This window comes from Mustela lutreola, chromosome 2 (assembly GCF_030435805.1).
Source record: "Mustela lutreola isolate mMusLut2 chromosome 2, mMusLut2.pri, whole genome shotgun sequence".
NCBI classification, from domain to species: domain Eukaryota; kingdom Metazoa; phylum Chordata; class Mammalia; order Carnivora; family Mustelidae; genus Mustela; species Mustela lutreola.
In genome coordinates, this window is record NC_081291.1 from 97,472,316 (window position 1) to 97,492,318 (window position 20,003).

Consider the following 20,003-nt stretch of genomic DNA (forward strand, 5'->3'; position numbering starts at 1 on the left):
GAAGCTTTTATACAATTCATGTACTTCTCCAATCTCCACTCACACCCTAGTGGGGAACCAACCTTTTAGATTTCAGAAAAAAGGAGTATGTCAGAAGGGACATCATTCTTAGGGATTTGATTCATGATGTGCACATAGGCTGAAAGGATATTACGACCTCCAGAATTTGAAGTGGCCACTTCCAACACTGTTTTTACTCACTATTACTCTCTTCTGCTAATTATAAAACAAAAACAAAACAAAAATACAAAAGTAGAATCTGGCTTCAAAGATAATTAACTCACTTTTTATGAAGGAATTCTCCAGCTGCCACAGCAACAGGGCGATGTGCTGAGTACACCAAGTGGTAAACATTTTCACAGTCTTCATTGGAAAGAGCTTCTTCGCTTCCACTGAAAAATTCACAAAGCAACATCTGAGCCAAAATAAATATTTACTTTCAGTTCCATCTTTATTCAAATTTTGTAAGGTTCATTATAAAAGCTCAAGGCATATTGATTTTTCATCTCTTTTTAATCTTACTTTGAAAGTGATATTTATTTAATTGTAACAGATACCTAATCATTATAATCATTAAATAAAATTCAGAAAATGCAGATAAGGAAATAAAATGCCCACATTTTTTCCAACACAAAGGATACCCATGGTACCCTTGGATTATATATATAGCCCAAATCAGCTCAATTTTTTTAAAGATCTATAACATTTTTGTTGATATGCACTGGGAATATATCTGTTACACAGTTAAATTATTATAGTACGTTATTCTTCTTTATAGAATTGTCTATTTTATTTTAATTTTATTTATTTATTTGTAAGTAAGTTTTATGCCCAATGTGAGGCTTAAACTCACGACCCCAGATCAAGAGTCACATGTTCCACTAACTGAGCCAGCCCCCAGAGAAATGTCCATTTTAAATTATATTTTATCACCATACTTACAATACTGCTTCTTCTTTCTGTATAAAGTGGATTCAGAGGTCACACCATTTCTTTACTAACACAAATTTCCTATCTTTCCACTCATGTATTCTTTTTTTTTTTTTTTAAAGATTTTATTTATTTATTTGACAAAAAGAGAGCGAGAGCACAAATAGGCAGAAAGGCAAGCAGAGGGTGAGGGAGAAGCAGGCTCCCCACTGAACAGGGAGCCCAACTGGGGCTTGATCCCAGGACCCTGGGATCATGACCAGAGCCAAAGGCAGATACATAACCAAATGAGCCACCCACGCACCCCAGTCACTCATTTATTCTACAAGTTTGAATAATTTCTTACTTTGCCAGAATGTATTGTTTTTTCTTCCCCTATTAATATGCTTAATCTATTTCCTATTAATATGCTTAAAAATGTCTCATATGATTAGAGATTAACAATGACTAGATAAAGTATAGAATTCTTGGGCAGTACAAGGCCTAACAAGATGAAGGGATGGGTATAAGTTCATTCCTCAGAATTCAATCCTAGAGATGCCTCAGGAGGTTGAGGGATCTCACAGAAACATAAAATCAGAGTGACCTATGCAGCAAAAGAAGATAGTTGCCATCAGTATAAGGGACTATAGTTCTGAATGAAAAAGAGCTGGTTGTCAAGGCTAGGACACAGTTTAGAGCACTTTTTAAAAGTACATGGATCCCCCCACACCTCAACAATGTCTGTTCTAATTCTACTGTGAAGCAAAAACAGTATCCAAACATAATGTGAGAGGTTATCACTGGGGTTGTGCTGGAACCTAGAAGCACTGAGAAATTAACAATAAGTGTAGGCAGACTGGCTAGCCCATGACCTACACTGTCCCTGTATTTCCCTTCCATATCTTGAAGGCCATGAAATTACCACTGAAGGAGGTAGGTTTCTCCCCCCAAATATTGTTTGTTTGTTTGTTTATTTACTGAGCGAGCACAAACACATGGAGGGGTGGAGGGAGAAAGAGAAGCAGACTCCCTACCAAGCAGGGAGCCCAGTGCAGGGCTCCATCCCAGGACTCCTGGGATCATGACCTAAGCCAAAGGCAGATACTTAACTGACTGAACCACCCAGGTGCCCCTGAAGGACACAGTTTTAAGATTGCTGAGGAACAGTTACAAATTACAACCACAGGCTTTCTGTCCTGAAGCAGAAGTGTTCTTTGTCCATGCCCAACTCATACCCCTAAATTACAAGGAGCAGCACAAAGCTAAGGCCCAAGTTTTACTCCACCCAATTATACATCATCAGCTAAACTACCTAATAACCCTCAGGAGAAAGTTAAACTCACAGGAAACAAAATTTAACAAGATATCTTAGGAATCCAAACTTATAAGTGAAAATAATCTATGCCAAAAGAAGGAAATTAGCAGGTAGACAGAAAAGAATTTAAGGAGCTATAACAGGATGTTACACGTGACTTTATCTGTTGTTCTAAACAAGATCCCATAAGCCAAAAGAAACAAGGCCAGATCATATGAGGCAAATGCAGTAAAAGCTGATTTTGTGATTCTTAGCTCTTTACTTACCAAAATAATGTATAAATTAGGGGACTGAGCAATACAATGGAAGAAAGAATATGTTTCCAGAGAAAATGTCAGAGTACCATGTAACTCTTAAACCTCCCCAAGTGAAATTGGAGCACAAAGTTTCAGAGAACCACTATAAAAATTTTATAAGCATCCCTTACAACTGTGAGGACGTTTAGGAAATGCTACCTGGTACAGAGCTTAAAAAAGAATAAAAGTGAAAAGCTGACTGGAGCAACAACCCATGGTAGTAAATTAAGAAGAAAAGGGGTATTGTGGACACTGCTGCTGTGCCCTTCATAGATGAATGGATAAAGAAGATGTGGTTCACGGGCGCCTGGGTGGCTCAGTGGGTTAAGCCTCTGCCTTCGGCTCAGGTCATGATCTCAGAGTCCTGGGATGGAGCCCCACATCGGGATCTCTGCTCAGCAGGGAGTCTGCTTCCTCCTCTCTCTCTGCCTGCTTGTGATCTCTCTCTGTCAAATAAATAAATAAATCTTAAAAAAAAAAAAAAGAAGATGTGGTTCATATATATAATGGAATTTTTATTTTATTTTTTAAGATTTTCTTTATTTATTTGTCAGAGACAGAGGGAGAGAGAGCGAGTGAGCACAGGCAGACAGAGAGGCAGGCAGAGGCAGAGGGAGAAGCAGGCTCCCTGCCGAGCAAGGAGCCCGATATGGGACTCGATCCCAGGACGCTGGGATCATGACCTGAGCCCAAGGCAGCTGCTCAACCAACTGAGCCACCCAGGCGTCCCAATAATGGAATTTTTAAAAGATTTTATTTATTTATTTTTAAAGATTTTATTTATTTATTTGACAGGTCACAAGTAGGCAGAGAGGGAGGCAGAGAGAGAGGAGGAAGCAGGCTCCCTGCTGAGCAGAGAGCCCGATGCAGGGCTCAATTCCAGGACCCTAGAATCATGACCTGAGCTGAAGGCAGAGGCTTTAACCTACTGAGCCACCCAGAAGCCCCTATATAATGGAATACTACTCAGCCCTCAGAAAAGATGAATACCCACCATTTGCATTGACATGGATGGAACTGGAGGGGATTATGCTAAAGTGAAAAAGTCAAGACAATTATTCTATGGTTTCATTCATATGTGGAACATTAGGAATAGTGTGGAGGATCACAGGGGAAGGGAGGGAAAACTGAATGGGAAGGAATCAGAGAGAGAAACAAACCATGAGAGACTCTGGACTCCGGGAAACAAACTGAGGATTACAGAAGGGAGGGGGTTTGGGGGGATGGGGTAACTGGGTGATGGGTATTAAGGAAGGCACACATTGTGATGAGCACTGAGTGTTATATGCAACTAATGAATCACTGAACACTACATCAAAAACTAATGATATATGAAATAAACAAGGATACACAGGTGTATCATTAACAATACAAATCTTAAAACTTCAGATACTTCCAACAAAACAGGTGGTAAAGTCGACTCTTGTTTGTTTGCTTGTTTGTTTGAGGGAAAGATCCTGGTAAGTTTGTGAAATTTATAAGGAAAGAGTAACTACGGGGTCAAATATTTTAAAAACAGACTTGAAAAGGAAAACACATCAAAGGAATAGGTACTTTAAATAAATTCAAAGTAATGAATGTAAATAAAGAACTATATACACAATTACAGAGGTGTTTTTAAAGATTTGTTTATTTGAGACAGAAAAAGAGAGCTTGAGCTCATGAGCAGGAGGGGCAGGGGGTAAGGGACAATCTCAATCAGACTCTGTGCTGAGCCCAGAGCCCAATGCAGGGCTCAATCTCCCAACCCCGAGATTATGATCTAAGCAAAAACCAAGAGGTGGAGGCTTAATGAACTGTGCTACCCAGGCGCCCCTAGGTAGTTATTCTTAAACATATTTAGAAAACTCAGAATTGACCAAACCACTCAGAACACATTCTCAAACAATACGATATAAAAATGACAGCTTAAAAAAAATCTGATTCGGAAAGAACAGAAACATACCACTGAATAATGCATAATTAAACCAGTAATCATAAATGTAATAAAAATATTTATCACTAAGTATCTATGAAAATATTTTATATTCAAAATTTTTGGGAAGTAGTAGTGCTTTAAAGTATATTTACTACTTTAAGTATAATTATTAGAAAACAAGAAACAAATGATGCAAAAGAAGATAGTACTTTATTTTTTTTTTTATTTTTTTTTAATTTTTTATTTTTTATAAACATATATTTTTATCCCCAGGGGTACAGGTCTGTGAATCACCAGGTTTACACACTTCACAGCACTCACCAAATCACATACCCTCCCCAATGTCCATAATCCCACCCCCTTCTCCCAAACCCCCTCCCCCCGGCAACCCTCAGTTTGTTTCGTGAGATTAAGAGTCACTTATGGTTTGTCTCCCTCCCAATCCCATCTTGTTTCATTTATTCTTCTTCTACCCACTTAAGCCTCCATGTTGCATCACCACTTCCTCATATCAGGGAGATCATATGATAGTTGTCTTTCTCTGCTTGACTTATTTCGCTAAGCATGATACGCTCTAGTTCCATCCATGTTGTTGCAAATGGCAAGATTTCATTTCTTTTGATGGCTGCATAGTATTCCATTGTGTATATATACCACATCTTCTTGATCCATTCATCTGTTGATGGACATCTAGGTTCTTTCCATAGTTTGGCTATTGTGGACATTGCTGCTATAAACATTCGGGTGCATGTGCCCCTTTGGATCACTACATTTGTATCTTTAGGGTAAATACCCAATAGTGCAATTGCTGGGTCATAGGGCAGTTCTATTTTCAACATTTTGAGGAACCTCCATGCTGTTTTCCAGAGTGGCTGCACCAGCTTGCATTCCCACCAACAGTGGAGGAGGGTTCCCCTTTCTCCGCATCCTCGCCAGCATCTGTCATTTCCTGATTTGTTGATTTTAGCCATTCTGACTGGTGTGAGGTGATATCTCATTGTGGTTTTGATTTGTATTTCCCTGATGCCGAGTGATATGGAGCACTTTTTCATGTGTCTGTTCGCCATCTGGATGTCTTCTTTGCAGAAATGTCTGTTCATGTCTTCTGCCCATTTCTTGATTGGATTATTTGTTCTTTGGGTGTTGAGTTTGCTAAGTTCTTTATAGATTCTGGACACTAGTCCTTTATCTGATATGTCGTTTGCAAATATCTTCTCCCATTCTGTCAGTTGTCTTTTGATTTTGTTAACTGTTTCCTTTGCTGTGCAAAAGCTTTTGATCTTGATGAAATCCCAGTAGTTCATTTTTTCCCTTGCTTCCCTTGCCTTTTGCGTTGTTCCTAGGAAGATGTTGCTGCGGCAGAGGTCGAAGAGGTTGCTGCCCGTGTTCTCCTCAAGGATTTTGATGGATTCCTTTCGTACATTGAGGTCCTTCATCCATTTTGAGTCTATTTTTGTGTGTGGTGTAAGGAAATGGTCCAATTTCATTTTTCTGCATGTGGCTGTCCAATTTTCCCAGCACCATTTATTGAAAAGGCTGTCTTTTTTCCATTGGACATTCTTTCCTGCTTTGTCGAAGATTAGTTGACCATAGATTTGAGGGTCTATTTCTGGGCTCTCTATTCTGTTCCATTGATCTATGTGTCTGTTTTTGTGCCAGTACCATGCTGTCTTGATGATGACAGCTTTGTAATAGAGCTTGAAGTCCGGAATTGTGATGCCACCAACGTTGGCTTTCTTTTTCAATATCCCTTTGGCTAGTCGAGGTCTTTTCTGGTTCCATATAAATTTTAGCATTATTTGTTCCATTTCTTTGAAAAAGATGGATGGTACTTTGATAGGAATTGCATTAAATGTGTAGATTGCTTTAGGTAGCATAGACATTTTCACAATATTTATTCTTCCAATCCAGGAGCATGGAACATTTTTCCATTTCTTTGTGTCTTCCTCAATTTCTTTCATGAGTACTTTATAGTTTTCTGAGTATAGATTCTGTGTCTCTTTGGTTAGGTTTATTCCTAGGTATCTTATGGTTTTGGATGCAATTGTAAATGGGATTGACTCCTTAATATCTCTTTCTTCTGTCTTGCTGTTGGTGTAGAGAAATGCAACTGATTTCTGTGCATTGATTTTATATCCTGACACTTTACTGAATTCCTGTATAAGTTCTAGCAGTTTTGGAGTGGAGTCTTTTGGGTTTTCCACATATAGTATCATATCATCTGCGAAGAGTGATAATTTGACTTCTTCTTTGCCGATTTGGATGCCTTTAATTTCCTTTTGTTGTCTGATTGCTGAGGCTAGGACCTCTAGTACGATGTTGAATAGCAGTGGTGATAATGGACATCCCTGCCGTGTTCCTGACCTTAGCGGAAAAGCTTTCAGTTTTTCTCCATTGAGAATGATATTTGCGGTGGGTTTTTCATAGATGGCTTTGATGATATTGAGGTATGTGCCCTCTATCCCTACACTTTGAAGAGTTTTGATCAGGAAGGGATGTTGTACTTTGTCAAATGCTTTTTCAGCATCTATTGAGAGTATCATATGGTTCTTGTTCTTTCTTTTATTGATGTGTTGTATCACATTGACTGATTTGCGGATGTTGAACCAACCTTGCAGCCCTGGAATAAATCCCACTTGGTCGTGGTGAATAATCTTTTTAATGTACTGTTGAATCCTATTGGCTAGTATTTTGTTGAGTATTTTCGCATCTGTGTTCATCAAGGATATCGGTCTATAGCTCTCTTTTTTGGTGGGATCCTTGTCTGGTTTTGGGATCAAGGTGATGCTGGCCTCATAAAATGAGTTTGGAAGTTTTCCTTCCATTTCTATTTTTTGGAACAGTTTCAGGAGAATAGGAATTAGTTCTTCTTTAAATGTTTGGTAGAATTCCCCCGGGAAGCCGTCTGGCCCTGGGCTTTTGTTTGTTTGGAGATTTTTAATGACTGTTTCAATCTCCTTACTGGTTATGGGTCTGTTCAGGCTTTCTATTTCTTCCTGGTTCAGTTGTGGTAGTTTATATGTTTCTAGGAATGCATCCATTTCTTCCAGATTGTCAAATTTATTGCCGTAGAGTTGCTCATAGTATGTTCTTATAATAGTTTGTATTTCTTTGGTGTTAGTTGTGATCTCTCCTCTTTCATTCATGATTTTATTTATTTGGGTCCTTTCTCTTTTCTTTTTGATAAGTCGGGCCAGGGGTTTATCAATTTTATTAATTCTTTCAAAGAACCAGCTCCTAGTTTCGTTGATTTGTTCTATTGTTTTTTTGGTTTCTATTTCATTGATTTCTGCTCTGATCTTTATGATTTCTCTTCTCCTGCTGGGCTTAGGGTTTCTTTCTTGTTCTTTCTCCAGCTCCTTTAGGTGTAGGGTTAGGTTGTGTACCTGAGACCTTTCTTGTTTCTTGAGAAAGGCTTGTACCGCTATATATTTTCCTCTCAGGACTGCCTTTGTTGTGTCCCACAGATTTTGAACCGTTGTATTTTCATTATCATTTGTTTCCATGATTTTTTTCAATTCTTCTTTAATTTCCCGGTTGACCCATTCATTCTTTAGAAGGATACTGTTTAGTCTCCATGTATTTGGGTTCTTTCCAAACTTCCTTTTGTGGTTGAGTTCTAGCTTTAGAGCATTGTGGTCTGAAAATATGCAGGGAATGATCCCAATCTTTTGATACCGGTTGAGTCCTGATTTAGGACCGAGGATGTGATCTATTCTGGAGAATGTTCCATGTGCACTAGAGAAGAATGTGTATTCTGTTGCTTTGGGATGAAATATTCTGAATATATCTGTGATGTCCATCTGGTCCAGTGTGTCGTTTAAGGCCTTTATTTCCTTGCTGATCTTTTGCTTGGATGACCTGTCCATTTCAGTGAGGGGAGTGTTAAAGTCCCCTACTATTATTGTATTATTGTTGATGTGTTTCTTTGATTTTGTTATTAATTGGTTTATATAGTTGGCTGCTCCCACATTGGGGGCATAGATATTTAAAATTGTTAAATCTTCTTGTTGGACAGACCCTTTGAGTATGATATAGTGTCCTTCCTCATCTCTTATTATAGTCTTTGGCTTAAAATCTAATTGATCTGATATAAGGATTGCCACTCCTGCTTTCTTCTGATGTCCATTAGCATGGTAAATTCTTTTCCACCCCCTCACTTTAAATCTGGAGGTGTCTTCGGGCTTAAAATGTGTTTCTTGGAGGCAACATATAGATGGGTTTTGTTTTTTTATCCATTCTGATACCCTGTGTCTTTTGACAGGGGCATTTAGCCCATTCACATTCAGGGTAACTATTGAGAGATATGAATTTAGTGCCACTGTATTGCCTGTAAGGTGACTGTTACTGTATAGGTCTCTGTTCCTTTCTGATCTACCACTTGTAGGCTCTCTCTTTGCTTAGAGGACCCCTTTCAATATTTCCTGTAGAGCTGGTTTGGTATTTGCAAATTCTTTCAGTTGTTGTTTGTCCTGGAAGCTTTTAATCTCTCCTTCTATTTTCAATGATAGCCTAGCTGGATATAGTGATATAGAAGACCAAATGACAGAGAATAAAGAAGCTGAGCAAAAGAGGGACAAACAGCTACTGGACCACGAGGGGAGAATTCGAGAGATAAGTGACACCATAAGACGAAACAACATTAGAATAATTGGGATTCCAGAAGAAGAAGAAAGTGAGAGGGGAGCAGAAGGTATACTGGAGAGAATTATTGGGGAGAATTTCCCCAATATGGCAAAGGGAACGAGCATCAAAATTCAGGAGGTTCAGAGAATGCCCCTCAAAATCAATAAGAATAGGCCCACACCCCGTCACCTAATAGTAAAATTTACAAGTCTCAATGACAAAGAGAAAATCCTGAAAGCAGCCCGGGAAAAGAAGTCTGTAACATACAATGGTAAAAATATTAGATTGGCAGCTGACTTATCCACAGAGACCTGGCAGGCCAGAAAGAGCTGGCATGATATTTTCAGAGCACTAAACGAGAAAAACATGCAGCCAAGAATACTATATCCAGAAGATAGTACTTTAAAAGGAATAACGAGATAGACAAATCTCTGACATGATGATCAAGAAAAAGATACAAATAAAATAAAGGATGAAGAGAAATTATTAAGTAATAGCACAATTTTATGAAGTAATAAAAGTATCAACTAAAGGATGACTTGGTGGCTCAGATGGTTAAGTGACTGCCTTTGGCTCAGTCATGATCCTGGAGTTCCAGGATCAAGGAGGACTTGGTCCTGCTCCCTGTTTTGCATGGAGTCTGCTTCTCCCTTCAGACCGATCTTCCCATCTCTCAAGCTCTCTCTTGTTCTCTCCCTTTCAAATAAATAGGTAAAAATATAAAACAAGTAAAAAGGATAAAAATATCAACTACAAAATTTAAAGACTGTGATGAAATTCATATATTTAGAAAGTTTATAAAAAGTCAAAATTAGTACAGTAAGAAATAAAAGTTAGATAAACACTAAATTAAAATTGTTAATCAAAGACCTTTTCCTTAAAAGAAATTCAAAACTAACATGGCTTTAACAAGAGAATTCTCTCAAATTTCAAGGAAGGATTAATCTCTGCCACAGAAAAAATGGTTTCAGAACAGAAGGGCAAGAAACTACCAAAGACAAATTTTACAAAGAAAGTATAACCTTGATTTCAAAGTTGGATAAAGTACAAAAAATATTCTGTCAAATTTACACATAAACACAGATGAGAAAATCCTTAATAAGATTTTATATATAACACTGTACTCAAGCAAAACACAATAAAACCAAATGTATTATGTTCAAACAAGACTTATTCTAGAAATACATGGGTGGTATACCATTAGACAGTATCAATTTCATTCAGGCTCATCAAGATTTGAAAAGAAATTCCCAGAAAACTCAGAATACAATGCAATTTCTATCTTACATCAAAATATCTATCTCAGAAATTACAGCAACAAAGAACTTTAAATACTTTCCTAGAACAAGAAAAAAAAGATCCACTCTCAGTGGTAAATTTATAGTGCTAAAAGTCCGGCTTAATGCAATGAAACAAGAGAACAAAGCAAAAACTTTAAGGTTAAAAAAAGAGACAAAACTGAAATTGTTTGCTGGTGATATATAATAATTTACATATAAATCCAAGAGAATCAACAAACCATCAGAATATGTAAGACTTCTAATAAGTTGCACGTGTAAGACTAACATAAAAATTAAACATTTCTATGTCTTGGCAATAATCAAGTAGAAAATATCTTTAACACTAAAAACTAATCACATTACAAAACCATAAAGAATTTAATAATTAATCTAACATATGAAAAAAATAAACCTTGTGTAGAATACCTAATGAGATATGAATAGAGAAATGTATCATTTATATGTATAAGTGACATATAAAGAATAGAATTCTTTCCTAAATCTATCATAAAATTCAATGTTTTATTAGAGAGTCCTGTTCCTCAGCCACAGATCCCAACAGTTAAAACCAGAAACAAGACAAGAGAGCTTAAATCTAACCAAACGTTCAAAAGAGCAGGCAGATAGCACGTAATCATAGGTAAGGATCAGTATGTGTTTAGCCCACATAACGGGCTGAATTATTACACTTTCTTCAGGCACTGATGAAGGTGTTTCTGTAGTGACCAGAACATCCCTTTTGGCAGACCAAAAAAGCTCTGGTAGCAAAAGAATGCCTGGAAGACCACATCCCTCACATCCCCTTCCCTGCCCATTATGTGGCTGAACACATACTGACCCTCAAACCATGACTGTGTGCTCTCTGTCTGCTCTCTTGCACATACACCCCGAACCTCTCTTTACAGAATTCTAGGTTTCCACTTGCTGGTGAGGTTGGTTGTTAAGACCTGAGACTACCATGTCCCCTGCTCCCTTTCTCTTTTCTAAACCTTCATCTCTTGAGAGTTAATGGCCTCTCTTGCAATGAGTTTACCAGAATTTGTTTGGCAACAGTGTTGGCAAGCCTAGCTAGGAGCTATGTTTTCGATTTGTCCAGCCCCTTCATTATTCCCTGGAAGGAGTAGTTTGGCACACAAAGGCTTGCCCATTTGTTTCTTGAGTTAGCGGTTAAGATAGATCTTTTAGTAACAAATGTAGTCCTAATATTTAAAATCCCAGCCATAGTTTTTGAGGAATTAGACAGACATACTTAAAAAAAAAGTTCATACAGAAGAAAAGTAATCCAAAAGTAGCTAGTGGATTTTAAAAAGAAAGGCAAAGAAGGAATCAACCAAAAAGAGGAGGGCTTATTTATGTCATATACTGTATTATAAAGCTATAATGATAAAGAGTAGGTACTAGATCAGAAAGAGGTGAAAAAATAAATCAAAACAAAAGCCTGAAATAGATGGTTATTTCGAATGTGATAGATACAGTGTAACAAATTGGGATGAGGATTTGTAATGACTTTGCTAAGACCTACATTCTCTCACATTCATTCTTCCCAGATTTTAGTCAAAGCTCTATAGATAATTACTGCTATTTAAATTTTTCTATTATTTGAACGACACAATTTAAATGCCTTATTTCCTTTCTCATAGGTCTATACCATTCCAAAGGAGCCTATCTGAAAAACCTATCCCTTTTGAGGCCTTCTCTCTCTCTCCCTCTTTTTTTCTTTTTTAAAAGAGTTTATTTATTTATTTGACAGACAGAAATCATTAAGTAGGCAGAGAGGTAGGCAGAGAGAGGGGGAAGCAGACTCCCTACCGAGCAGAGAGCTCGATGCGGGGCTTGATCCCAGGACCCTGAGATCATGACCTGAGCCGAAGGCAGAGGCTTAAGCCACTGAGCCACCCAGGTGCCTCTCTCTCCCTCTTTTTAAACAGAAAGTTACGTTACTTTGCTGGTATTTTTTCTGAACTGCGTAAGAGAACGTTTACATGGAACTGTCAAAATGAAAAAAAGAAAAAATAGTAAACATTTTGTTTCAAACCTAACCTTAAAGTGTAAAAGTAGAACCTAAAGTAGTAAGACATACGTTAGTGTTATATATGTGAAGTACATCAATAATACAAGAAAAAGACATTAAAATACCAAGATTAAATTATTGAAAAAAATTTTTTTTTTCAAGTAGACTCGCTCCCAGCATGGAGCCCAGTGCAGGGCTTGAAATCATGACACTGAGATCAAGACCTGAGCTGACATCAAGAGTTTGACACCTAATTGACTGAGCCACCCAGGTGCTCCCAATATTAAATTATTAACAAATATTATACTTACTGAAGTATCAGAGTAACCAGTCGAATAGCTTCAACAGCAACATCATATTCCTTATCAAGTGTCATTGATACAATGCGATCCTGAAAAAGAAATTAAAAATCAAACCAAACATGAGCAGAAAATAAGATGGGACAGACCTAAGGCAGTATCTTTGGGAAGTACACGCAAGACTAATGGTACATTAAATGGAAAGCTTTACTCTTAAACCCTTATTACCACTGTCATACAAAGGAGGTTATTAGTATAAATGTTCATAATCTAAAATAATTCTCATCATCTAGCACTCCCTAACACGAAGACAAATAAACTTTAATGTGCAAAATATTATAACTATAAAAAGAATTATAAAGAAAATGTTCTTTTAAGCAGGAGAGCCTTCTATTGAAGGCAATAAATACGAACTCATGTTGGCATAACTTTTTTAAAGGAGAAATTCATTCACCTATTTAAGACAGGTTTATTTAAAGAACATGTAGTAAAGAATACGTACTAAACACTTGTTATGGTAATGTTATTTACTAAACTATCTTTAACTAGCATTTTAAAAATAAAAAACAAAATAAACTAAGCATTCTTGATGCTTACCTTGAATCGGTTAGTGAATAACTCCAATTTGGGGAATAATTCTCTATTGGTATATAGACTCTGCAGAGCTTTCAAACATTTCAGTCTGACTTCTCCTTGCTTCAGGAATACAAATAAAAACACAACAGAAGTAGTCAATTCCATGCCAAAGAAGTTGAAAAGATTTAAGCATATGTGAAGATTAATTATCAGCTTATCCATTTAATTTACATCATACTGTAATTCAACCAATGGTAGAACTTAGCAATTGTACAGTCTGTGTTGTACTTCTATTTAATTAAAAATGCACTGAAAACCCCTTGAGAGTAAGCTACAACTTTTTCAAATATTTATTAACTCTGACTCAATATAGAGTATTTCCTATGTTGTACTGTCACATTCTGAGAAAAATTTTAACCTATGATTTTAATTTCAGAAGGCTATGCTGATTTGCCCTTATATAACTACTAAAATCCTGTAGAAAAAACTAATTTCATATTATAGGATCATCATTTATTCATTTAACAAATATTTTCTGGGTTCTTTTTACAACCTAGAAAGAGGAGAGTTAAGAAAACAGGTAAATATTCTTATATTTAGAACAGAGGAAAACGGATAGAGTGACATAATGAGGCTACTATTTATTAGTGGACTATCTTTAATAAAGTCATTAACTTGGAGTAGAAAATGTTGGTGAAGATCATGAGAAATCACGATTATTAGAAATTTAGCCAATTCGCTCAACATATTCAAAGGACACTGGCATCTTTTTTTTTTTTTTTGACACTGGCATTTCTTTTAAAAAAAAATGTGCTATAACAGAAGTCGAAGTCCTAGAAGCAAACAAAACTAATCTATTTCCAATAACACAGCTTATTAGCAACAAGAAAGATGACAAGTATATTAATCACTCTGATACTCAATTTCTCATTTATAAAATGATGGTAACCAATTTCATAAGCAAGGATTAATGCAGATGTATGCTCGTCAGGGATTATTATTACTATTATTATTTTTTAAAGATTTTATTTATTTTTGAAAGAGAGAGAGAGAAAGAGAAGGACAGAGCACACAAGCAGTGGGAGTGGCAGGCAGAAGGAGAAGCAGGTTTCCTGCTGAGCAAAAACCCAGATGTGGGACTCCATTCCAGGACCCTGGGACCATTACCTGAGCTGAAAGCAGACACTTAATTGACTGACCTACCCAGGCATATCTATTATTTTATTTTATTTTTTTAGAGAGGAAGGAAGAGGCAGAGGGAGAGAATCTTAAGCAGGCTCCATACCCAGCATGGAGCCTGGGGGAGGAGGAGCTCAATCTTATGACCTGAGCCAAAATCAAAGTCAGACACTTGAGTGACTAAGCCACCCAGATCCCCTGCTGGTCAAAGTTGAACAGTAAGTTCTGAGGGGTGGGGCCCTAAATTGTTTCATTTGCATATTTCTGTGATGTAAACACTCCATCCCCAATTTCCAGCTACCAATGAAATGTTACTGAACTCGTATTTGCAAAGGGATGTGCATAATAACTCTCTTGCAACCTGATCAAGTGTTCTCTAGTGCACTACTGAATAGATGATGATGTTTGTTGGTAAAGTCACTAGGACATAGGAGGTACCTGGGACACTTGTAGTAGATGCTCTTAATAACCAAACTGGATTCCCATATTCTATTAAATGAGGCTAATCCTCCTGCTTACTCCTGTGTTGACTTGCTAATGGTTCATATCCACACTTTTCTCTGGAGATCTGCTCAGGGTTGAAAAGAATCACCTGGCAGAGATTCCTGGGAGGTTATGCTCCACACTGCCCTGTCTACACCCTTTCCCTCCCTCCAGGATGAGGCTCATAGTCAGTGGAGAATGATAGAGGATAAAACAGCCTAACCTCCTTGTTTCAGGGCAGGATAACCTTTAAGATAACCTTTTAATATGAAATTAGTAATTAAATATATGCTACAGAGTGCTGCAGGAATAGGACAGCAAGAACCAGGAAAATATGCTGGTGGTTGCTGAAGGTGTGGTTAGAGAAAATAAGATATGGGACAGTTCTTGGATACAGGGCACTCTCCTTTGAAATAGGACGTAAGGCTCTGTAAGGGCCTTTGGAATGGCCTAATATCTTCCAATATCTTACTGGGTAGCTCTAGAAGAAGCAATGGTGCATATTAAATGACACAGAGATAACAAAATCATTGTGGCAGACTGTGAAGGAAGGAATTTAAAGACACAGGAAAGCATGCCAGAAAGGATCTATTATTAAACTCAGAAGACCTACCAGTTGAATATGTTCCTCACAAGGGCTCTGAGAATACTCTGTTTAAAGGAAACTACTAGTGATACAGGCATAGTCCTTCCTGAGAAGATTCACAGTAAGTGTGTTCTATAGTTTAAGGCTGACAGAAGACACTCAAAAAATTTATCTTTTTTTTTTTTTTTTTTAAATTTAGCTTCTGATAGCAATGGAGATATGAGCACAGAGTAGCACAGACAAGGTAGAATTCTCATAACTAGTAGATGCTGATTGGGGGTGGGGAGGCATAATAACTTTAATGGACAGCAAAGTCAGAGGGCAGTCCACAGAGATCTATGGAAATGGCTCACAGGACATGGTATTCCAGGAGGCAAAATAGGGGGGAAGCCAACAAAAGTATTACGTGATACATATACTTACAAAAAATCAACAATGGGTCAGCAAAAGACTAAGGACAGCTGTCCCAACATAAAATCACAACCCTAGATCTAAGAGAGCATGTAAACAGTTTCCTCACTTCTCTCCAATTACAGATTTGAAAATAAGGCCATCAAAGATGAAATAAGTCCATCTACCTAAGTTCATACACCCAATTATAAGTAGAGAAGAGACATTAACTGAATTTTATCTCTACTTTGTCCAGTGATGCCTCCTGGTCAACTACCTCTCTTCCTAAATCTTGGTTCTTTATCTGTAACATGCCCTGCCTACACTACAGGAACTTAACAAATAAGATGGTACCCATGACAGTACTTCAGAAAACTGTGTAATAGCTGATATGAAAACTCCAGTTGCCTTTTAGATAACTGCTCTATTCTGGGACTCAACTATATTCTGCAAGTTATTTCTATTATACCATCTAAAAGCTTTGTTGTTTTTCCATTACACAAAATCCGACTGAAATGTGAATACTACTTAACATAGTGCCTAACACATACCTGCTCCTCAATAACTAATTTTTTAACGATTTTTACTAATTATTTTGGGTCCCTTGGCTATTAGTGCCCCAATGACAATAATTAAAACAACAGCTTTGGGTAGTTTTGAGGAGGATATAATTACTTATGATGGATAAGTCCACATGGGCTTCTAGATGGGGTTCTTTGGACCATTTTGGATGTTAATGATTGTGGTTCCCACCACTGAGTACATAAATAGGTATTAACATTTTGGCTGTGTGTGCTACTGAACACCATCACCACCTCAAGGGGTGGGCACCACAATAAGGGCAGACTCAAGCATTATGGACAGGGTATATTCCTTACCAACACCATGCCTAAAGCATGGCACACTGTTCAACAAAAATACTGAAAAGGACATTATTCTGTTAATTCAACACTTAAGATAAGTAGAGGTGCTATTAACCACCCTGTTAAAATTTCATAGCCCAGTCTGGCCAGTCAAGAAGGCCTCTGGACCTCAGAGGCAGACAGATTATCACAGGTTAAACATGGACGTTCCTGCTTGGGACCCTGACATTATCACCATTACTTCATCGTGGCAATCCATATGGAAAACTTGTACACTGTTTCTGCTCTGGCTAATGACTTTTACTTGGTTCCTTTGCAGGATGAGGATTAGGACCAATTTGCATTCATACAAAACAGTCTGCAATATGCCATTATTGAATGGGTTTGATGAAAAATATATGGCTATAGTGCTGTACTTGGTCACTGATAGAATGATTAGTGCCAATTTGAATATAAAACTAGACAAAGTCTTGAGCCTGGCAAAGCAGGTGCAATTGCTAGGGGACACTTGAGTAGGAAACCAAAGTATCCCAGAAACAATGAAACAATACAGGCCCTAGCAGCACCCACTAATAAAAAGGAAGCCCAACTGCTAGAGGGCCTCTTTGGGTAGTTTAAATAGCATGTGTCCCATCAGGGTGCTTTCTTGGCTCCCTTCATTGAGATGACCGCAGAGTAGTCAATTTTAAATGAAGTCTTGCAGCAGCAGACCTTAGAGGCTGTTCAACAAGTCATGGGCCAGGCACAGCTTTTGGAACCTTTGAAACTTGTTAGTCTGATGGAACTGCAGGTTTCCACAACCCCTCTACATACTGATTGGTCTGTGGCAGCAGGAAATTGTCACTGTGTTGTACTGTCCTCATGGACTCTGAATCTGAAACCTCTAGAAGCTACCACCCCCTGCAAAGATTTATTTATTTGGGGGGAGCAGAGGGAGAGAATCTCCAAGCAGACTCCCCACTGAGCATAGAGCCCAACGTGGGGCTTGATCCCACATCCCATGAGGTGGAGACCTGAGCTGAAACCAAGAGTCAGATGCTTAATCGACTGAGTTACCCAGGAGCCCCGCAATATACCTCTTTTGAATGACATTTCTTTGCCTGCTCTTGGGCACCAATAAAGATGGGGCATGGTACATCTAGAATGCCACATATGACACTGCAACCTGAACTACCCATTTTCACTTGGGTGATGACAAAGCCTACCAATAAAATTAAAAAGGCTCAACAAAGTTCAACCAGAAAAATGGAAATGGTACTTCCAAGATCAGGCCTGGCTAACATCCCAAAGGACTAGCAGGCTCCAAAAGCAAATAGCCAGCTTATCAGAAAGGCATAAACAACTCACAGAGAATGCTTTGGCCCCTCCTAAGGCTACCTGGGGCACAAGATTAAAAAATGTGCAATAAACCATGGTTTACTGACCACTCTGTGAAACTAAAGCAGATAGGGTCTGCAGAGTTGCAGATGCCATTTGGCCAATGGATGGACATCTTTTGACTGAGACAAGATATGGACATTCTACCCAACGGGCCAAGAACTGTGCTATGGTGATGGCCATGCAGGTCACCCCTACCACCATTCCCTGCTCCATTTTCACCAACTCATGGGCTGTTACCAATGGTCAGGAGAATGGCAACTAAAGGCCTGGACTATTAAGGGGATGTCCTGTGTGTGGAAAATAACTAAGGCAGCAGCTTGCTGTCTGGGATGAAAACACGTATGTCACTCATGTGGATACTCATGGGAAAAGACCTTTTAAAATAAAAACATAAATAGCGCTCTTGTGGCAATCCAGCTTGTGCCAAGCAGGCTGCAACAATCTCCCAGTGGGTACATCTGTGAACTGGACATGGGAGTCTTTTCTGATACAAAAAATGTGATAAAGCTCCCCCTACACCCAAAAAATGTGATAAAGCCCAACAGATGACCCTGGAAGACACCAAGACTAATGATGCAGTGCAATCTTGTGATTCTTCTCAATATACTCATATCATCTAGGAGGAGAACTGGGACATATGAATCAAGGACTGGGACCAACCTCGGTCTAGGAGATTGATCACAATGTACCCCCAGACCACAGCCATGCACACAGATGATGCCTCATAGCCATTCTCAGGCTACAGTATTATTATTCCAATCTGACATTTGAATGCTGGCAGAAATTCTCACAGCTGTCTTTGAATAAAACTTATGTCATATTTTTGGACACCCTGTAAGATTTCACTCTGACCAAGGAATATCCTTCATTACCCAATTGAGACCACAAACGGGCATAATCCCATGGAAATGTACTTTCCAATGCACACTATCACCAGCATGCCAATAAAGCCACTAAATGAATAAATGATTGATTTACACACCAACTAAAGAAAGAATACCAAGACAGCCTACTAGTGGATTGGTACCCTCATCTGACTGTATGGCTGTATGGCTACTAAACAATGCACTGTAGTGCAAAGGAAACACGGCCCTACAATGCATACTGGAAATACTGAACTTGGATGGGGTGAGGGTGGAGTAGGTAGATATGTGTTTAGACTGTGCCTACAAAATCCCAATTTCAGTATACCAAATCATTCCTTTTGTCATTTGGGAATGTATGTCTTTGGGGGTAGTTTACAGTTCTGCTGTCATAGCACACCAGACATGGCCTCCTGATTCTAATCTGGATGTGATGCTTCCTCCCTTGGCACCTCCCTTCTATGGGAAACCACAAGTGTGGGAGACAAAACTAAGAAGTATCATGGTGCTAGGGTCCTTCTAGTAGTGTTGGGAACATTTGACCCTTCAAATCAGGTGGGTGACATTACTGGACAAGTCAAGATTATGCAGCACATGGCCTCCCTTTTGGGATTGGCCAACTGAGGAGAACAAGTCTGGGTCAAGCAATACACTGGGTGCTCAAAAAGGCAGTAAGTACCATTAGGATTGGGACAGATAGCATGGGTTGTAATACCCAGGCAACTAACACCCCAAATAGCAGACTAGGACCTTTCAGGCCTCAGAAGGTTCATGGAGTGAAAAACAGGTAGGAATAATATTCTTTCTTCTCATTTCTACAGTATCCTTCTACAGAATGCCTGGTATAACCTTGATAAAAATCAGTACATCCATAGTGAATGAAGGCAAACTTAACCAATGCTGGATTTGTCATTCTGAATAAAGTTCCTTTTATCCTACACTCCCACTGTAATGGACATGGTCAATACACAAGAACTCAGATGTTCCTCAAGCTATCAATGGGTCAGATCACCAGGTGAGTCCTTC

General features: G+C 38.4%; 1 protein-coding gene across 8 annotated transcripts in view; it reads right to left on the minus strand.

Annotated features, from left to right (window-relative positions):
* Positions 1 to 20,003, minus strand: part of STAG1 (STAG1 cohesin complex component) — a 453,259-nt gene that overhangs the window by 108,243 nt on the left and 325,013 nt on the right. For all 8 annotated transcript variants that reach the window (XM_059162692.1, XM_059162694.1, XM_059162691.1 and 5 more), the window contains 3 exons: positions 13,255 to 13,353; positions 12,670 to 12,749; positions 285 to 392 (listed from right to left, as the gene is read on the minus strand). In XM_059162692.1, coding sequence (XP_059018675.1) covers positions 285 to 392; positions 12,670 to 12,749; positions 13,255 to 13,353 — 287 coding nt within the window. The remainder of the gene's footprint in view (positions 1 to 284; positions 393 to 12,669; positions 12,750 to 13,254; positions 13,354 to 20,003) is intronic.